The 18,486-nt window shown below is 45.7% G+C and overlaps 4 protein-coding genes across 4 annotated transcripts; 2 read left to right on the forward strand and 2 right to left on the reverse strand.

The window, feature by feature from the left end:
• Positions 1 to 2,350: 2,350 nt before the first annotated feature.
• Positions 2,351 to 3,528, forward strand: HD556DRAFT_1451755 (uncharacterized protein; the record flags this gene model as incomplete). Its single annotated transcript, XM_041308022.1, has 5 exons — positions 2,351 to 2,487; positions 2,546 to 2,676; positions 2,733 to 2,941; positions 2,995 to 3,165; positions 3,226 to 3,528. 5 exons carry the CDS (start codon positions 2,351 to 2,353, stop codon positions 3,526 to 3,528), a joined length of 951 nt encoding a protein of 316 aa, XP_041151935.1.
• Positions 3,529 to 4,657: 1,129 nt separating this feature from the next.
• On the forward strand, positions 4,658 to 8,443 carry HD556DRAFT_1315058 (uncharacterized protein; the record flags this gene model as incomplete). The annotated part of the gene is made up of 14 exons (XM_041301069.1): positions 4,658 to 4,814; positions 4,857 to 5,002; positions 5,063 to 5,178; positions 5,603 to 5,765; positions 5,818 to 5,963; positions 6,017 to 6,411; positions 6,463 to 6,645; positions 6,715 to 6,826; positions 6,877 to 7,613; positions 7,653 to 7,898; positions 7,981 to 8,076; positions 8,136 to 8,162; positions 8,185 to 8,202; positions 8,379 to 8,443. The coding sequence occupies 14 exons, from the start codon at positions 4,658 to 4,660 to the stop codon at positions 8,441 to 8,443; spliced, it is 2,607 nt and encodes an 868-aa protein (XP_041151936.1).
• A 4,707-nt stretch (positions 8,444 to 13,150) lies between these two features.
• Positions 13,151 to 14,770, reverse strand: HD556DRAFT_1251305 (uncharacterized protein; the record flags this gene model as incomplete). The annotated part of the gene is made up of 1 exon (XM_041299003.1): positions 13,151 to 14,770. The coding sequence occupies one exon, from the start codon at positions 14,768 to 14,770 to the stop codon at positions 13,151 to 13,153; it is 1,620 nt and encodes a 539-aa protein (XP_041151937.1).
• A 3,074-nt stretch (positions 14,771 to 17,844) lies between these two features.
• Positions 17,845 to 18,300, reverse strand: HD556DRAFT_1427642 (uncharacterized protein). The gene has a single exon (XM_041304667.1). It carries the CDS (start codon positions 18,227 to 18,229, stop codon positions 17,924 to 17,926), a length of 306 nt encoding a protein of 101 aa, XP_041151938.1. The 5' UTR covers positions 18,230 to 18,300; the 3' UTR covers positions 17,845 to 17,923.
• Positions 18,301 to 18,486: the final 186 nt, after the last annotated feature.

Genomic DNA, 18,486 nt, shown 5'->3' on the forward strand with positions numbered 1-18,486 from the left:
AGTGCATGCCACTTGTTAGTGGCTCCTGCTTATTGGGACTGGGCTCAGCGCAGTGCATGCCACTTGTCAGTGGCTCCTGCTTCTTGGAATTGGGTAGCGCAGTGCATGCCACTTGTTAGTGGCTCCTGCTTATTGGGACTGGGGCTCAGCGCAGTGCATGCCACTTGTCAGTGGCTCCTGCTTCTTGGAATGGGGTATCGCAGTGCATGCCACTTGTCAGTGGCTCCTGCTCCGACTTTTAATAGCCTGCTCCAACTTTTTAATGGTGGTAAGCGCTCAATTCCTGATGACCTTAACTGATCTGTTTTGTTCTCTAGACTGCTGAACCTGCCGGTACTTTTGTGTGGCAAGTGCTCTCTAGTTAAGTGTTAATCTTGTCTTAAATTTCGGTCTAACGTTTCTACAGGACAAATTTGTATTGTATTATATATATATTTGCTACATACATTTTCACCTGGAGTGTTGAGGCTTTGGTGAGGAGGGCCCCCTCATTGAAGTCTCGCCTCCCCTTTTGTATTTGTTACTTTATTTGTTTGCTTACTTGTAGTAAAATTTATTGTCACTCGTACTTTGTATTTGAAAATGTATGTTGATGGATGCACTTTATTTGCTGCCGGCTGAAAAGGTCACGTGACCGTGTGTATATTAGCAAAGAGCCTTATTAAGAAAGCAAGCGCAAAAGCACAGTAGTGTATAATAATCAAACGCTGCACAGACCAAAGCAACTATTATCTACTACATGTCTTAGATAGATAATGTGTTATGTAGATCTCAATTCTGCCTTGATGCGGCTCACCATTGACATGCTGAAGGACGCTATCATTGATTATTGTCTGCCAGTCAAAATATACTATTGGCATAGGCAGATGGTGGCAGAACACTAGGACAAGTAGCCATGACGCCATATGATACAAACTTCCCTTCCCGGTCAGAAGGTTGATTCTTCTTTGAAATTGCCTTCTGACCACAGAGGGGAGTCATCATATGGCGTCATTGTCACCATCTGCCTGGGCTGCTAGCATATTTTGGACTGACGGACATTCTCAATACCCTACAGGCCGCTTAGAGGCTAGCCCGCCCTCAAAACTGTTCGTGTTAAGAGTTCTGCCTCAGAGGTAATACTTAGTTAGCTACACCTATACTGTAGGGTATTGAGAATGTTTTCTTCGGTTAACAAAGAAAACATTTTCAATACCCTACAGTATAGGTGTAGCTAACTAAGTATTACCTCTAAGGCAAAACTCTTAACACGAACAGTTTTGAGGGCGGGCTAGCCAGTATATGCCTCAGAGGTATCTCCAAACTGTTCGTGTTAAGAGTTCTGCCTCAGAGGTAATACTTCGTTAGCTACACCTATACTGTAGGGTATTGAAAATGTTTTCTTTGTTAACCGAAGAAAACATTCTCAATACCCTGCAGTATAGGTGTAGCCAACTTACCTCTGAGGCAGAACTCTTAACACGAACAGTTTTGAGGGCGGGCTAGCCTCTAAGTGGCCTGCAGGGTTTCTCAATACCCTGCAGTATAGGTGTAGCTAACTTACCTCTGAGGCATATACTGTAGGGTATTGAAGATGTTTTCTTTGTTAACCGAAGAAAACATTCTCAATACCCTACAGGCCACTTAGAGGCTAGCCCGCCCTCAAAACTGTTCGTGTTAAGAGTTCTGCCTCAGAGGTAAGTTGGCTACACCTATACTGCAGGGTATTGAGAATGTTTTCTTCGGTTAACAAAGAAAACATTTTCAATACCCTACAGTATAGGTGTAGCTAACGAAGTATTACCTCTGAGGCAGAACTCTTAACACGAACAGTTTTGAGGGCGGGCTAGCCAGTATATGCCTCAGAGGTAACCTCAGAGGTATCTCCCCTCCATGGTCAGAAGGGAAGAGTCAGCCTTCTGATGGTGCAGGGCAGTTTGTATCATATGGCGTCATTGCTACTTGTCCTGGTGTCCTCCGGATGCCAATTTACTATTATACACTACTGTTTTTGTGATTGCATTCTTAATAAGTGAGTCCTTGCTGTCTCTCAAGGCGTTGAACTCCAGCTGGAAGTGTCTCCTGTTATTTGAGACAGGGATCCCACAGTGTAGTCCCAGATTCAGAATATCATTCATTCTTCTGTGGTAGTCTGCCAATATTAGTCTTCACTCTTCCAGCATCTGAGCGAGTTATTACAGTACTAATTATGTCACAATCTGGGCAAGACTTCATTTAATCAGTCTTCCATCAGTAGATTCCATTCATATATCCAAATTTGATCGCGGGACAATTTTTTCGGAATCATTTCATATAAGTTAAATTGAGTCTTGATCCGAACGAGCTGGTTGAAAATTTTCCTTGCTCACCCATGGACCAACAAATGAGTCAATCAATCAAGCTGAGAGCAGCTCTGACCACAAGGATCAAGGAAATTATGGGAAAATCATCAGCAACAGGGATTTTCAGAGGGGGGATATTGCAAACTCACCTTCTACACAAAGCAAGGTGAGAGGTTATATTTAGGGCCTTATTTGATCCGCTCTATTAAATGGTCTCACTTAAGATTAAGAATTGGACATGAGCTAGACAGTTGCTTAGCAACACGTGATGTCAACTTCCATGCTTCTGCGTCAATCTCAGAATATGAGATCAATCGAGCTGCACTGACAGTTGCCCATGCCATGGTAAATCCTTGTGAGTTGTTTCACTCTGCAAGATATCACCTGGTTTTAAATTCACATCATTTGCAGATTATGTGGATTGGGATGTTGACAGATTTGCCGAAATGGCCAAAGTCTCTACACCTAAATCTGATGGTCCCCTCGCTAATACCAATCAGCTACCAAAGTACTTTTCTGCAGCTATGATCGGTAAAATTTCAGCACCAGCTACTATTGTGGACAGGCAAGGTAAAATTTTAACAATTTACTTGCCAAATATTTTGTCTTCTTCTCGGGTTGTATGTTCATTCTTCCTTGGGAATTCCCCTCATCAATTGATAAATTAAATTAGGAATATGTGAACTCAGCCACTAAGGGTTTACGGACTTTACTTCTTGAAACAATTACGTCCTCCACCCAACAGTCTTGGCGATCTCAAGGCTTTGTTGTCCCAGAGGGGGGTGGAGAATTTGGAGCAGGCAGAGTCACAGTATCACCAGCATATTTTATGCAAAGACACGAGGTATAGGCCAAATTTAGTGGCTGTTTAGCTACTTTTGACTTTGTTTGATTTCATTTGCAGAGACTGGAAGACCCAATGGTTACCTCGGCTTCCTATAAGTCTGTGGAAGTCCAAGAGTGGCTAGCTGCTTTATCAGCTACTGAATCTTTCTGGAATGCCATTACCGCTGTATCGGCTCCAGATCTATTCGAAGCAGGCACCTTGGCAATCACTCGTATTATTGAGGAACTTCAAGGTTCTGATAGAACATCACCACCCATCTGTGATTGGCCCTCGATCTTCTCAGGATTGGAAATAATTGCAAATCGTACAACTTTATCACACAGAGATTCTGGTGGCGCACCATTTCTTTTGATCTTCTGATTAGTTTAGGCAGTGGCCATGAGGCTAAGTTGACATTAGCAGATGTTGGGGCCGAACTGGATTATTACCCTGGGACAATGGTCTTCATTTCCGGGAAGGTTTTACAACATTCTATTGGTCCATGGGGTCCGGGAGAAAGGCTCGTTATTGCCCATTTTATGAGGGATAAAATCCACTCTAGATGCGGGGTATCCAGACCCCCCTTTCCAACACAGGCCTATTTTTTGCAGATGGTGGGGCAGCAGGATAGTTATTTGTTGTGACAAGTAGATGATAAGAAAGGAGTGGTTCTTGGAGGAGGAGGGGTGGAATGGGACAAATCAAGTGTTTGACAGTATACCTACTAGATTAGTTGATGTGATCTAGTGATTCCTATGAATGGTTTCAACTATCAAAAATAGAATGTTGATAATATCAATTTTTCCCCCCACACGTAACCCTATGTCTCCCAAGAAAAAAACTCGACTCAAGGCAGCTACATTTTCCTTCCAAGGAAGAGGTCGTTTGTCTAAAGGCAAGGACCTTGATGTTGCCTATGTGTCTCATAAACAAGTCATTGGAAAGAGAAGGAAGCCAACCTGGGTGGAATCATGCGCTGATAGCCTTTATGACACTGCCCCAACACCATCTCCATCCTCCAGCCCTCGTAAACGTATTAGAGAAGACACTCAAGGGTTGCAAAACAGTCATGAAGATTTTGATAGACAAACCCTTGGTGACTTTGTTTCCTATGTAGAGAACTCACAAAGAAAAACCAAGGCAAGCATAGTGATTCAGTGTCTTTTAATGATGTACTAAATAGAGATTATTACGACCAGACACAAAATGACTTCATCCAAGAATATCTGCCTTTCCGAGACTTGTACTTGGATATTCTCCTTGACTTGGAGAAACCCTCCGATGTATCCCAGTGCCAGTCTTGTCAGATTGGTGAAGGGAAATTCCGCTGTTTGACTTGCAGTGGAGATCAGACATTCTGTCGTTCTTGCATTGTCAATGCTCACCAGTTTTTGCCCTTCCACAAGGTTCAAGAGTGGACTGGGAAATGCTTCAACGACACATCACTTGAAGAATTGGGTTTATCTGGTATATGGGCCATGGGGGACAACCATGTCCATTTTCTGACGACATGCATGCATGGGAGAATATTCCGATGGACGCAGAGGCCAATTTTTCACCAATGGAGACAGTTCATGGTTCAACTATACCAACCAAGTTGACCATTGTACATTCCACTGGAGTGTTTTTGCACAACGTTGTCTGGTGCAGCTGTCCTGGGGTCGATTGTCAGCAGCATTTGCAATTGCTGAAAGCTAAATTATTTCCAGCCAGTACCACTCGACCACAGACTGCCTTTACTTTTGATGTCCTCAATCATTTTCTAATTGATGCACTGGAGTGCAAGACTTCAGCATCCAGCTTCTTTGAAAAAATCCGTCGAATGACCAATAACTGTTTCCCAGATACTGTTCCTGTAAGTCTTATAAGTCTTCTTGGTGAAAGTTAAACTAACAGTACCAATTTGTTTTTCTAGAATCGATATCGAGAACTTATGAGAGTGTCTCGACTGTGGAGAGACTTGATGAGTCGAAAATGGTTTGGCTTTGCCCATAATGATGAGCAGAAACCGGACAAGGGTGATCTGGCTTGGTTTTGCCCTGCTTGTCCACAGCCTGGGATTAACCTACCTCCTGACTGGCAAGCCAGATATGAAAGGCAAGTCATTTATCCATCTCATTCTAAGGAGAGGCGACTCAATTTCTCTACCACACTTGAGAATATCATACTCACTGGCTAGCCCTACACTGCATAGTGTACGAGAGCTCCGGCCGGACTGACTTATGTTCTAATCAAGCTGGCCAGCATGGCATAGACTGGATGTAAAACCAGGCCGGCCGGCACATTAAATTGGCTTGCTAGCTTGACACAGATAGCATGCATAACCATGCTGGCCGGTTAAACTGAGGTGCATAGATGTCACTCAAAGACATGCCAGCCAGAGAGTTGGTCCGGAGAGAGACTTCTACTTTTCTTTTTTGCACATTTTTAACCTTATGCTTACCTGTTTGTACAGTTGGCTTGTTTCACAAAGATATGTGGTAGACGGGAACTTCACTGCTCAACATATGGTAATGAGAAAACCACAGTTGGACATTAGTTTGTCAGATGGGCTTGGGTATATGGTGAAAGATCAAGAATACCAGACTCATCTGTCATCGGCTGTAGAAAGTAAAGAGGTGAGTTGGCTCATGACAACCACTTTTCGTTCATGCTTCACTATCTTTGTAGTGGTCTTCTTGCAGCAATCATCGTGCAGTAAATGCAGCCAATATCAGCAGGAGCAATCTTCGAGCTACAGGTGTAGGAGCAACTGCTTGTGCTCGACATGGATGCTTTGTTCCTCATAGTATAGTTGATTTTCAGAAGGGCGAAAGGTCTGTGTATGTCCTCCAAATCAACATGTTATGCAAGCTCAGGTAATTTTTAGACACATGAATATCGACTACTCAATATGCAATGCATTGAATTATCATTCAGCTGGTATAGACTCTTCCCTCATCATTTATGATGTGGGGTGTCAGTGGAGCATTAATTTTCTACAGAGAGTAGCCCAGAGCAAGGGCTTGTCTGTACCTGAAAATATGCACATCGTTCCAGCAGTTGGAAAATTCCATCTTAGCGCTCACAAATTAGCTTGCTTTGCAAGGTACAGCCTCAACTTTATTCAAGGGGCTGGACATGTTGATGGGAAGATTTTGGAGACTCTGTGGGCACCATTCAATAAGATCTCCCCAACTGCTCGGTCAATGAGTCAGGCTCACTGTCAAGAAGTTCTTGATGATCATATGCGAGACTCAAACTGGAAAAAAATAGTGGGAATAAGTAAGCCCTCCAAATTTTGCATTTGAACAAGCTTGACAATTGAGCTTCCAGTGAAGACTCTCTTGAAAAAGTACAAACGGGCTCTCAAAGGTGTTGATGACACAAAGTCTCCCTTTGACGAGCTCACTCTGTCTCTGGACCCTGAGAAGATTTCGATATGGAAGATCAATGAGAAAAAGGCCATGGAACAACGTGGAGAGTATCTTGACATCTATCAGTTGCAGATGAACAAAGGTAAGTGAACTCTGTCTAGTTGTGAGGCTGCTATTCTTGTACAGACATCTGATCAGTATTTGTATCTAGCTCCAACTATGGCAGAGATTAGACTCAAATTAACTGAGTCTGAGAATACCGACACTAGCAAACCTGGGACAGTCTCTTGGCTCATTACTGGCATCAATCTGGAGGATTTACAGTATGTAACCAATAAAAATAGAGAAACCGTTTGACATAGTACTATTTTAGGGATGGACTAAGGGCAGATATTCGACAACTTCCTACTGATGCAACCCCAGGACAGAAAGTTTCTATAGAAGAGAAGCGACAGAGATTGACAGCTAGGATAGCTAAATTTCATGAAACAGCTGATGCCATGACTGCTGGTATGGATCTTGGAACTGCAACAGTGCATTCCGACGATCCTAGATTCTGCTATGCAGGTCATGATGAAAATGGTTGGGGAGAGGTCTCAGATGAAGAGATCTCAGAGTATATTGACGAAGAAATCTTGGCTGAAGAGATGGGTATCTGGATGCCATCATCAGTGCCCTACCAGGATGCATTGGCTCTCGGACTGGGTCCCCTCCAAGCTGAAGAATTAGAACTTCGAAAGGGCCAAGCCATTGACTGCCTCGAAAAGCTTCGAATGGCCCTTGGTCATAAGGCTATCATCTATCGTCAGTATTTTCGAAGTGCTAATTCTACATGGGCTGGGACTAGGTCAAAGCAAGAAGCTCAACGCTGTCAGCTCAAAATTGACAAGTGTGTAAGAAGCTATCAGAGGGCAAGGTCAGCAATGGAAGGTCTAGGCATGGACAAAGCCACCTTGGGGAGTCTTTATCAGCCAATATCGCCTACAGAGCTCAGTATAGACAAAGAGGTGACAGAAGAAAATAGATTTGGACAAGGGTCAGACAGGCTGGCTTGGTTTTGGAGGGGAAATAATGCAAGCCAAGGTCAAGACGATGCCTGGATAGATGAATGTAAGAAAAAATCTTTATCTCTATGATATGTCACTAAAGCTCCAACCGATCTAGTCTACAGGGTGAACTGGTTGAAGGCTAAGGCTAGATGGAATAGATGGCAAGAGGAATTAAGGCTGGTAAGACATGAAATGGGTTGGACCATAAACTGGTTCAAGTACCACCAGAATGAATGGGAGAGAAGGGGTGGCCAAGCCACCAGACCTGGTCATCAAGCCTATGCTTATCAGCAGGTCTTGATGTGGGGAAGATTTGTTGAGGAGGCAGAGAAAAATTTCAATGGATGTCAATTTATACTTTGATCTGGTATACTGTCTTTGCTAGGAAAAATATGACAGGATAATTCTCAATGCTAATGAATGACAAGGTAGCTTAGCTAGCACTAGCTCCACTCTATGTAGTCCACAGCTGGCCGAGATAATTGTATTTAAGATATGGACTGGCCAGATGGTTCCTACAGCATGTATGTACATGGCTGGCCCTTATAAGAGTATATAACTAGCTTATATCTACCCTATGCAGTCCATGTAATTCTGATACCAATAACTGGTTAGCCTTGATTCTACAATAGACAGAATCAAGTCGGCCGGTATGAAATGTTGAAACCAATAACCAGCCAGTCTTGATCATACATGTCGTAGGAACTATCTGACCAGTATACAAATCTGAAACCAATGACTGATCAGCCTTGATTCTACTATTGTACAATTAAACCGAGCAATATTAAAACTAATAACTGGCCAGTCTTGATTCTACATGTTGTAGAATTAAACCGGCCGGGATGCAATGTTGGAATTGAAAACCAGCCAGTCTTGATTCTACTGTTGTAAAATCAAACCGGCCGGAATGCAATGTTGTGATTGAAAACCAGCCAGTCTTGATTCTACTATTGTAGAATTAAACCGGCCGGGATGCAATGTTGTGATTGAAAACCGGCCAGTCTTGATTCTACATGTTGTAGAATTAAACCGGCCGGGATGCAATGTTGTGATTGAAAACCGGCCAGTCTTGATTCTACTATTGTACAATTAAACCGGCCAGGATGCAATATTAAAACTGATGACTGGCCAGTCTTGATTCTACATGTTGTACAAGCTATCTGGCCAGTATGAAATTCTGTAACTAATGACTAGTATAGAAATTACAAAACAATAATTAGCTAGTCTTGATTCTACTATTGTACAATTAAACCGAGCAATATTAAAACTAATAACTGGCCAGTCTTGATTCTACATGTTGTAGAATTAAACCGGCCAGGATGCAATGTTGGAACTGATAACTGGCCAGCCTTGTTTCTACTGGTGTAAAATCAAACTGGCCAGGATGCAATATTAAAACTGATAACTGGCCAGTATGACATTCTGTAACTAATGACTAGTACTCGTATAGAAATCCCAAACCAATAATTAGCCAGGCTTGATTCTTCTATAGGATTAAACCGGCCAGCTTTAATTCTACGGTTGTAGAATTAAACTGGCCAGGATGCAATGTTGGAACTGATAACTGGCCAGTCTTGATTCTACATGTTGTACAGGCTATCTGGCCAGTATGCAACTTAATAACAAGTGACTGGCTGACTTGATTTTACAACATGTAGAACCAAGACTGGCCAGTTATCAGTTTCAACATTGTGTCCTGGCCAGTTTGATTCTTGATTCTACAACAGTGGAGTCAAGGCTGGTCAGTCATTGGTTACAGAATTGCATACTGGCAAGCTTGATTCTACCTGCAGTGAAATCAGGCCAGCCAACTAGCTAGCTGAATTCTATATCTTGCAGGCATAAAGCTAGCCACTACCACTGATGGTAATCATTTATATATATATTAACACTAAACACTAATTCTACATACTCCGGCCAGCTGTATTATACATTTTGTAGGCATAAGGCTAGTTATTGTGTTTACAGTAATTCTAATATGTATATATCTACACCAGTCAACACTGATTCCACATACTCCGGCCAGCTGGAGTTTGCATACTCCGGCCAGTGACTGGCTGGCCATGATTCTACAGACTTTTGGCACATCCGGAGCCAGGGTTCTACATGGAAAGTGACTGAAGGGTCTGATGCGCTGATGCGGTTGGAGTGGGAGGTGAATTCCAAAGTGGTGTGGGAACCTTTGGGAAGCTGGACAGTATCCAGGTGCGTGAGTGGGTGGCTGATGAGGCTGATGATGGATCCATGGTCGTCGGAGGCGCTGTTGCGAGTAGGTGAATCAATCCGTCAATGTGTTGTACGCTTAGTTGCCAAATTGAAGAATCAAGACAGTCGCAGTTTTTCATATCTTCAAAATATTCAAAGACTATGTAGGAGTAAAAGATTTCTGCAAGAGCAAGAGCGCATATACTCACCTGAGACGCTTGTGGGTGGCTGATGAGTGCATCAACTTGAAAGGTCATTCAGCGCGCGCGTCAGTAACGAACACAGAACACAGACACACATCATTCGGTTCAGCCATTCCACCCACCTCAACGTTTAGACTGACAGAACAGCCATATGCACGGATACCCCGATCTATCAGGCTCTCGAGATTGTATGTATAGAGGATCGCGAAGCTCAATGACGCCATCGCAGACGTCCTGCAGGAGCATACCACGATCCTGAAACCGGTACGATGATTGGAGGCGTGTTTGACGAGCTTGATGTAGCGCGCGGACCAAAGAGAGTACTAGCTTGGGACGAGGACAATTGGAAGCGTTAACGTTTTTGGAGGACCATACGGGTACGTTTACGTTGGGAATCCTTCGTGTATGGACGGGAAAAAGATGTAATCCAGAAACGGATGGTAAAAGTAGCACTAGCTAGGATGATAAGAATGAGGATTTCGAGTGTCCTATAATTCCAAGGATTATAGGACTTGATGAAATTGATGGTCAGGTAAACCTTTGATCTATGTTCACTCGACTGCGGCTGGGCAGGGAAAAACCGTGACAGGATAGGATATGTACAGCAAAATCTATTGTTTGTGTTCCCGATCACAGGAAGAGTCAGAGAAAGACGGAATGTGATTTGCGATGCATGTAGAAGCTAGCAGCGATAGTGGAAACAACATAACGTACGGCTGTGCTTTAGTATCATGGAAAACATTGTGTATCAGGAGTCAAAATCCTACTGGACTAGTGGCGGGGGCGCCGCCCCGGGCGTACGTGACGAAGTGAACTGAATAAGCCCTGCCCAAGACAAACACATATGGTATGATTCATGTTTAGTGTGTGGCGCGATATACAAGGGTATCATAACGAAAGCAAAGCAGCCTCCTGTTCCCGACACGTGTGCCAAGACGTGCCATGCGCAAGACGACTCAAATCGAACTGCGAGGCACGATCGTGTATCACCAGTGTATTTCCTGGAGCATACATCACTGGGTGAAAATTGAGTGGGATCCAGAGAAGAAGCCGTCCGTCAGGACCTACAACCCATCCATCCTCGTTCGCAACAATAGAGAGTGGGGTTGAGGCATCATGGAGAAAGGAGGAGGCAGAATGAAGAGCGTAGGATGGGTCAGGTGAAAAGCATACTGCAGGCGGGTGGGGCTGGTTAAAAAATTCGATATCCCACACCCGGATGGCCTTGTCTTCTGAACCAGACACAATGCGCTTGCCGTCTGGTGAGATTGCAATAGAATAAACGCATCCGGTGTGCCCTTGGAAAATGGGACCCACTCCTTGGCCAGTCTTCATATCCCACACCCGGATCGTCTTGTCATCTGAACCGGACACAATGTAGTGCCCATTTAGTGAGATCGCGACAGAGCGAACAAAGTGGGTGTGCCCTTGGAGAGGGGAACCCAATGCCTTGCCGGTCCTAATATCCCACACACGAATAGTTCTATCATTTGAACCAGACACGACAAATTTTGCATCCGGTGACACTGCGACAGACTGAACCCAGTCAGAATGTCCTTCGAGAGGATCGCCCACTGCCTCGTGAGTCTCCATATCCCACACCCTGATTGTCCTGTCATCTGAACCAGATACTATGTGTTTGCCATCCGGCGAGATTGCAACGGAGTTAACCTGCTGAGTGTGGCCTTTGAGAGGAGCACCAACTGCCTTGCCGGTTGCTACATCCCACACCTGGACTGTGTCGTCCCATAAACCCGAAACGATGCGATGTCCATCCGGCGAGATTGCAGTAGATAAGACCACGTAAGTATGGGTTTGGAGAGGCGCACCCAAAACCTTGCCAGTCCCAGTATCCCACACTCGAATGCTTTCATCGGCTGAACCAGACACGATGCACTTCCCGTCCGACGAGATTGCAACTGACTGAACAGATTCTGTGTGTCCTTGGAGAGGGGCAACTAATGCCTTGCCAGTCTCTATATCCCACACTCGAACTGTCTTATCATCTGAACCGGACACGATGCGATGTCCATCTGATGAGACTGCAACGGAGTTGATGGCGCCAGTGTGGCTTTGAAAGGTAGCGACTGATACCTTGCCCGTAATAGTGTCAGTATCCCACACTCGAATCGTCTTGTCGCCTGAACCAGAGACTATGCAACTTCCATCCGATGAGACTGTGATAGATTCAATTGAGGCAGTGTGGCCTTGAATAGGGGATCCTAATGCCACGCCAGTCTTCGCATCCCACACTCGGATCGTCTGGTCCTCTGAACTAGACACAATACGATTTTCGTTCGGCAAGAATACAACTGAATGAACAGAGTCTGTGTGCCCTCGGAGAGGGGCACCCAATGCCTCACCAGTCTCCATATCCCACACTCGAATCGTGCGGTCTCGTGAACCAGACGTGATGCATTCCCCATCCAGTGAGATTGCAACAGACAAAACTTGGTCGGTATGACCCTGGAGAGGGGTACCCACTGCCTGGCCAGTCTTCATATCCCACACCCGGATCGTCTTGTCGTAGGAACCAGACACGATATGGTGCCCGTTTGGCGAGATCGCGACAGACTTTACACAGTCAGAATGTCCTTTGAGAGGGGTGCCCACTGCTTCCTTAGTCTCCATATCCCATACTCTGATCGTCTTGTCAGCCGAGCCCGATACTATGTGATTTCCATGCAGCGAGATTGCAACGGAACAAACATAGCCAGTATGCCCGTGAAGGGTACCCAATGCCTTGCCAGTTGCTGTTTCCCATACCCGGACTGTTTCATCCGCTGAACCTGAAACGATGTGATGTCCATCCGGTGAGAATTCAACGGACGCAACATAGTCAGTGTGGCCTTGAAGAGGGGCACACAATGTCTCGCCAGTCTCTGTATCCCACACCTGGATCGTGTCATCGAATAAACCACATGCAATATATTTTCTGTCTCGTGACATTGCAACCGACGAAACCTCAGCATTCGTGTGTATTATCTTTTCCATCGAAGGCCAATTTTCGACATGGCCAGCGATAATGCGGGGGGTGTGGGGAAACTTTGTGGCGAACTTGCGAAATATTCTTGACTGTGTTGGAGCGAATGGTAGAGCGGACAGGTATAAATGGGGAGTGCTGCGTATAATGGTGGGTGCGAAAGTGCGGACGAAACGCAAGGTATCTCTGATAGCGTCACCGACGTGCCTAAACTCGGCATGACCCTGCGACCACACCACTACTCGTAAGAATTTGTTGGGAAAAGAATGAACTTGAGCGACGCACCGAAAGCCAATCTGCAATATATGAGAGGGTCACTACCGAGCCACCGAGGCTTCTCATCAGAGCCAGTGCTTCCAACCACCAAAGAAGGCGCTCTCCATCGAAGAAAGCCTCAACTCCCTTAGCGAGCGGTGATCCAAAGGACGTAGAGCTGACATGAGTCCCCCAAAACCGACATGAGTATGATAGCTCAGCTGGAATGGATTCTTTGACTTGTTTCTCCAAATCAGGGACGGAAGAGTTAGGCAAGTACGAGTTCTCTAAGGAGCAAATGTTGAAGCGAAGCCCGCGCTTCGAGTCCATAACCCGAAGCGAGGCAAAGGCAAGATCTCTATGCACTGCTGATGCATCAACAGAGAAGTCATGGCTCCGCGATTCATCTGTGAGGAAGTCGTAGAATGATGCATGAAGGGGACGTATGGGAGTATCGGAATCCGAAGTGCCGGTCAAAAGGGATCCCAACGGGCCAAGGACCCGGTCTATTTCGTAATCGCAAGTCCCTTCGGGAAAATACAGCCGCATAGCCGTCAACGCAGGCATGGGAAGTGGTTCCAACGAGGCAAGGACTTGCCCCATGACCGAGCAAAACACCGGGATAGCTTCCTTGCGCTCGTCCTCCGGCATGATATCTCTCAAGATGCGTGTATAAATATCATCCAACAGACGCGTTCCTTTCTCAGACGTTCCAGTGATCACAGCTTTGCAACGACCCACCGGACCCACGCCCACCTTGTTCGTACCCTTGATGTACTCACAGGCGAGACGAGCCCATTCAAACAGGCCGTCGGATTTTAGGGCAAGTGCCTTGAAGTGCGCATCGTTGAAGATGTGATGCAGGTCTTCCAACTCGTGAGAGATATAAAGCTGTATGTCAAGTTCTGTGGATGCAGACGAGATAGCATCCAAAGAAACGTGGTGAACATGTGGCACGGCGTGCAGAGTGTTGTGAATGTCTTCAAGTGGACGGGAAGTGAGGAGAATGCGGAAGTTGGCTGGGAGTTCGGATAGTTGTGACGTAGAAGTGTTTAATTTACCAGCGAGTAGACGAAGAATCTGTTCCTGGGAATTAGCTTCACCACTCTCATCCAATGCATCAATGACAATTAGGACGGGTGCAGCGATGGCTTTTGAGGCTATGTTTATGGGACTGATGATTAGTTCCTGCCATTGTTTTGCGATATCTGGAGTCCGCTTGAGTCCGTTGTGGTCACGAACTGCCTGCGCCAACGCTCGCCGCACGATAGGGTTGCAGTCCGCCAAATCGCTTGCGATCGTCGTGAATGTTTTGTCTTGACGGCGATCCGCTTGCTGAGTACGATCAAAGCAGAAGCATGAGCCAAGACCACCGCGTTCGATGTACCAGCTGGATATTGTATGGGCGACAGCCGATTTACCCTTGCCTGCTGTGCCAGACAACCACAAGATGCGTGGAGCACCCTCCTCGGTGCTGCTGATCCAGTTCTGAATATCCTTTAGGAGGTCTTGCCGAGTATTTGGTAAACAAATTTTAGACGTATTTAATCCGGCTCCCGTTGCGTACTCCATGCCTACGAGGTCCAAACTCTCAGCTATGCCAAGGATTGTGGAATGTCAGATGAGGCTCAAAGAGACCTGAAACCAGAATCATACCCATATGGTGGACGATCACAAGGGTATCACGAGCCGCCTTGTCTCGGAACTGCTGCATGAGACTATCGAGGACATTGTTGTAGTTCTGGATCGTGCTGTCCGTTTCCCCGAGAACGTGTTTGCCAAGTCTTATCCCTATACGAACAGAGGCAACATTGAGTTTGGTGGATGAAGCAATGGGATACACTCACAGGCACTCTTCGTCTGAGAGTAATGGCTGATGAAATCAGCACACACCAGTGTCTGCTTTGCTATCTTCACATATATCGCTAGCATAGATTCAATCTTGGCCAACTCCTCCTCCTCCATGATAAAAGTATAGACTTCAGATATCTTTGAGAGCAGAAGGGAAGCAGCGACATCACGGTCTGCCTGATCGAGAATCATCTGTTACCGAGATTTTGTCAACCTGCAACGGCGATGATTGAGAAAGAGTCCTACCTTGGATGCGCAAGTGAAGATGCTCAGTGCCACCTTCGCGTAGGGATGGACCTGCGCACAAATGTTAGTCACGTACAGAAGAGAGATGGATGGCTTGTACATCTGCAATCGCGTTAGCGATGGAGTTGAATGCCTTCAAGGGTTTGAGCAACACGGAGAACGTATCGATTGGATCAGAAACAGATGGCAGGTTGTTGGTCACGGAAGAAATATCTTGGAGTATTGTTGGGACGTGGCTGGCGCCTGCGAGACCTTTGTTAGCATTGGCAATTCTGTCGTTCACAAATTTCGGGTCGAGATGTTCGGCCTAAGGATAGACGTCAGCATATTGTCGAAAGAGATGGTTAAAAATATTTCGAACTTTGTTAGTCGAACTTACTTCTATGATCACTGAATTGGAAGACTGCCCAAAATTTGGTTCGAGAGTGGGAGGGATGAGATCCTGCAGCAGCGATTAGTACCAATCATAGCTCACGGGGCACATTCAGGGTTTAGATTACGCTTACCTTAGTTGACTGAACAGGTCGAATGTCCTGCAGGCTGGAACTTGCAGCCGTGGGTTCAGGGTTGGAGGATTGTCGAGCGCTTCGAGCGAAGCGCTTGGTCGCCTTGCCAAAGAGCTTGCAAACTGGGCCTGGGCGTCGTGCATGAGATCCATTCCTCGAAGGGGAGAGAAAGGACGGCTGTAAAAATTAGAGATGATATAAATACTGATATGAAAGTTCATACATTGTGACTGGCTGTCGTCTCCTCTACCAAGCGAGGGTCTGAATGACTTGGCTTCGACCGCCCCCAGCGTTTCTTGCGAGGAGGATTGTTTTCATCCATCTAGTAAGTGGGAAAGATATCTGGATGTGCGTGTTTTGGTGCAATGTAAGTAGGAGGCGTGGTGGTAGTGGACTGGCGTCTACATGTTTGCAGAAAGGATTATTATCAATGATGAACGTGCGGTTGGAAGCGCCCGTACGTTAGCCTGAACTATTAATAGCATGTCATCTCGAAGGCCGAAGCAGGTTAATCGCCATCAGGAAACCTCACCGATCGATGCTTAAATATTCAAATATTCACAGCGCCCCCCTGGTATATGTGTAGAACGCGTACTGTGCCTTTACAGGAATCAAGGTGAATGTCTGGTGGGCATTTACCGGGACCAGCAATAGTAGCACATACGTACAACAGTTTTGCGCATCTGGATTGCAGCGACTAGAATTCAAGAGCCTGCAATTCATTATCACTACGGTATTTGATATTCCTTATAACACCTTTGATGCCTTTTATCACTCTTTTGTGACCCTCAACCCATTTCCGTGCTCAATTGTCCTGCCTCTCTCAATCTCAAACCATTCCCCGTTCTTAATTCACAAATTCAATCTTTTGTGCAGTAGGTACATGCAGCTACCACGTCAGCCCTGTTACGGGCGTAGCTATTTTGACGCGGTCCTGCCGCGCCTGCCGTGGTCGTGACGCGGCTGTGACGCGCATGTGACGCGGCACTGACGAGCCTTGACGGCCACTGACGCGCCATTCATATATGTTCTACATTCGACTTCCAGATCAAGTTGGATGAGTTCACGACTATGTGCGTGTATTGATATTTCCTTCGAGATATAGGCGTGGGCCGATGAAGCCTTTGCCCGTGATCGTCAACGTGCCAATGGGTACAAGTTTACGAGGGATTGCGCGGTGACATACTTCATGACGGATGTGGTGTGGAATTGGGGTATGGGTGCGCCTGCAGCGGTGAGTGACGATCACGTCTACCTTTTTTGTCCTTTCTCGATCTTGAAATTTTTGGAGATTGCGTAACTGTCATATTCCGTCTTCCGCACCACGTCCTGCACGCCCACATATCCTTCTTCCCATTTCAAGGATTTTGGGATCTCTTTTTTAAATACCTTCATTGTGCAAACATTCAAGTCTTTGCAATTATTCCTGCTGTTTCTGCTTGTACGAGGCTGAGAGCACTTGATTTCAATATCACTGCCTGTATTTTTCATGATGTTGATTAAAACATCAACATTGTCGACGGATTTCCTGAACGATCTCTCTCGACGTTATGTGATGCAGCTTTTTATTTTCATTTCTGGTTTACGCAAAATGACATGAGGTCTGTCAGATGTCCTGTGATAGCGAGGCTTGTTGATAGCCGGCACTTTGTGCTGGATACTTTTTCTTAAAAATCAATGGCTTCGATGACTACCATTTAGTCTTCCATTTGCAGATCTACGATATTTTCGTTGTCCAGACGTCCTTGGTTGGAAGTACATGGATCACTCACCGCAGCCTAGTGCCATTTCAGACTTCGGGATCTCGAGCTTTCGCAGTTTGATAATGACAACTTTCGATGTAGACCACCATTCAGTGGGGTTGTGACATATTCCAGTGGGCCAGTGCAGACTAAAAATGCAGTCAACAGCGCCTATGAGGGGAGGGGTTGTGGTGCCATCGAGGCTTCTATGTTCAAGTGTACGACGAGACTGCAAAACTCGTAAGTACTTTAGTCATTCTATTTATTCAAGTATTTGAGACCCCTATTCCAATATCTCCATTGCTCGAGCGGCAGTCAATTCGGAAGCAAGACATTGATCAAATCAACATCAAACTAGTAATAATTCTTGTGTCGTGCCATCAGCCATCATCTGCATCGATGCTGATCGAGGTAGAAATACGACTCACCGTAGTTGACATGGCACTCATTCGTCTTACATACACGTCCAGACGGGCTACCACGCCGGTGAGTCGCGTGGTTAAATCCAAGACGCAGATACTTATACTCACATATATGAGGCCCAACATCGTACATTTCTGAGGAGGGCAGCAAGTTGCTGCCGCGCACAATATAGGACAGTGTCCGCTGCTATCAATGTTAACGGGACCGGCAGATGCTAATGCTATCAAAGCGGAAGCAACGGCGATGACAGAGGGGAGATGCATTGTTTGTGAGGATATGATATGGGGTCAAATCGATCTGAATGAGACGGTAAGCAGACGGCTTTTTATACTATGCATTGAACATTATTCTTCCATGGTCCGGGTGACGCAGGAAGAACATATCCATTTGAAGTCCCTTATCGAACATGCAACTAGTGACACGTCCAGGGCCTTGAATTTGGACATCTCTTTCCGTCAGTGTGAAGGTTGACGCCCTCGTATTTCACAATACATTTCATCCCGCAGTTCCTTATGGTTCA

Source organism: Suillus plorans (assembly GCF_016647745.1).
Source record: "Suillus plorans strain S12 chromosome Unknown HD556scaffold_145, whole genome shotgun sequence".
NCBI lineage: Eukaryota > Fungi > Basidiomycota > Agaricomycetes > Boletales > Suillaceae > Suillus > Suillus plorans.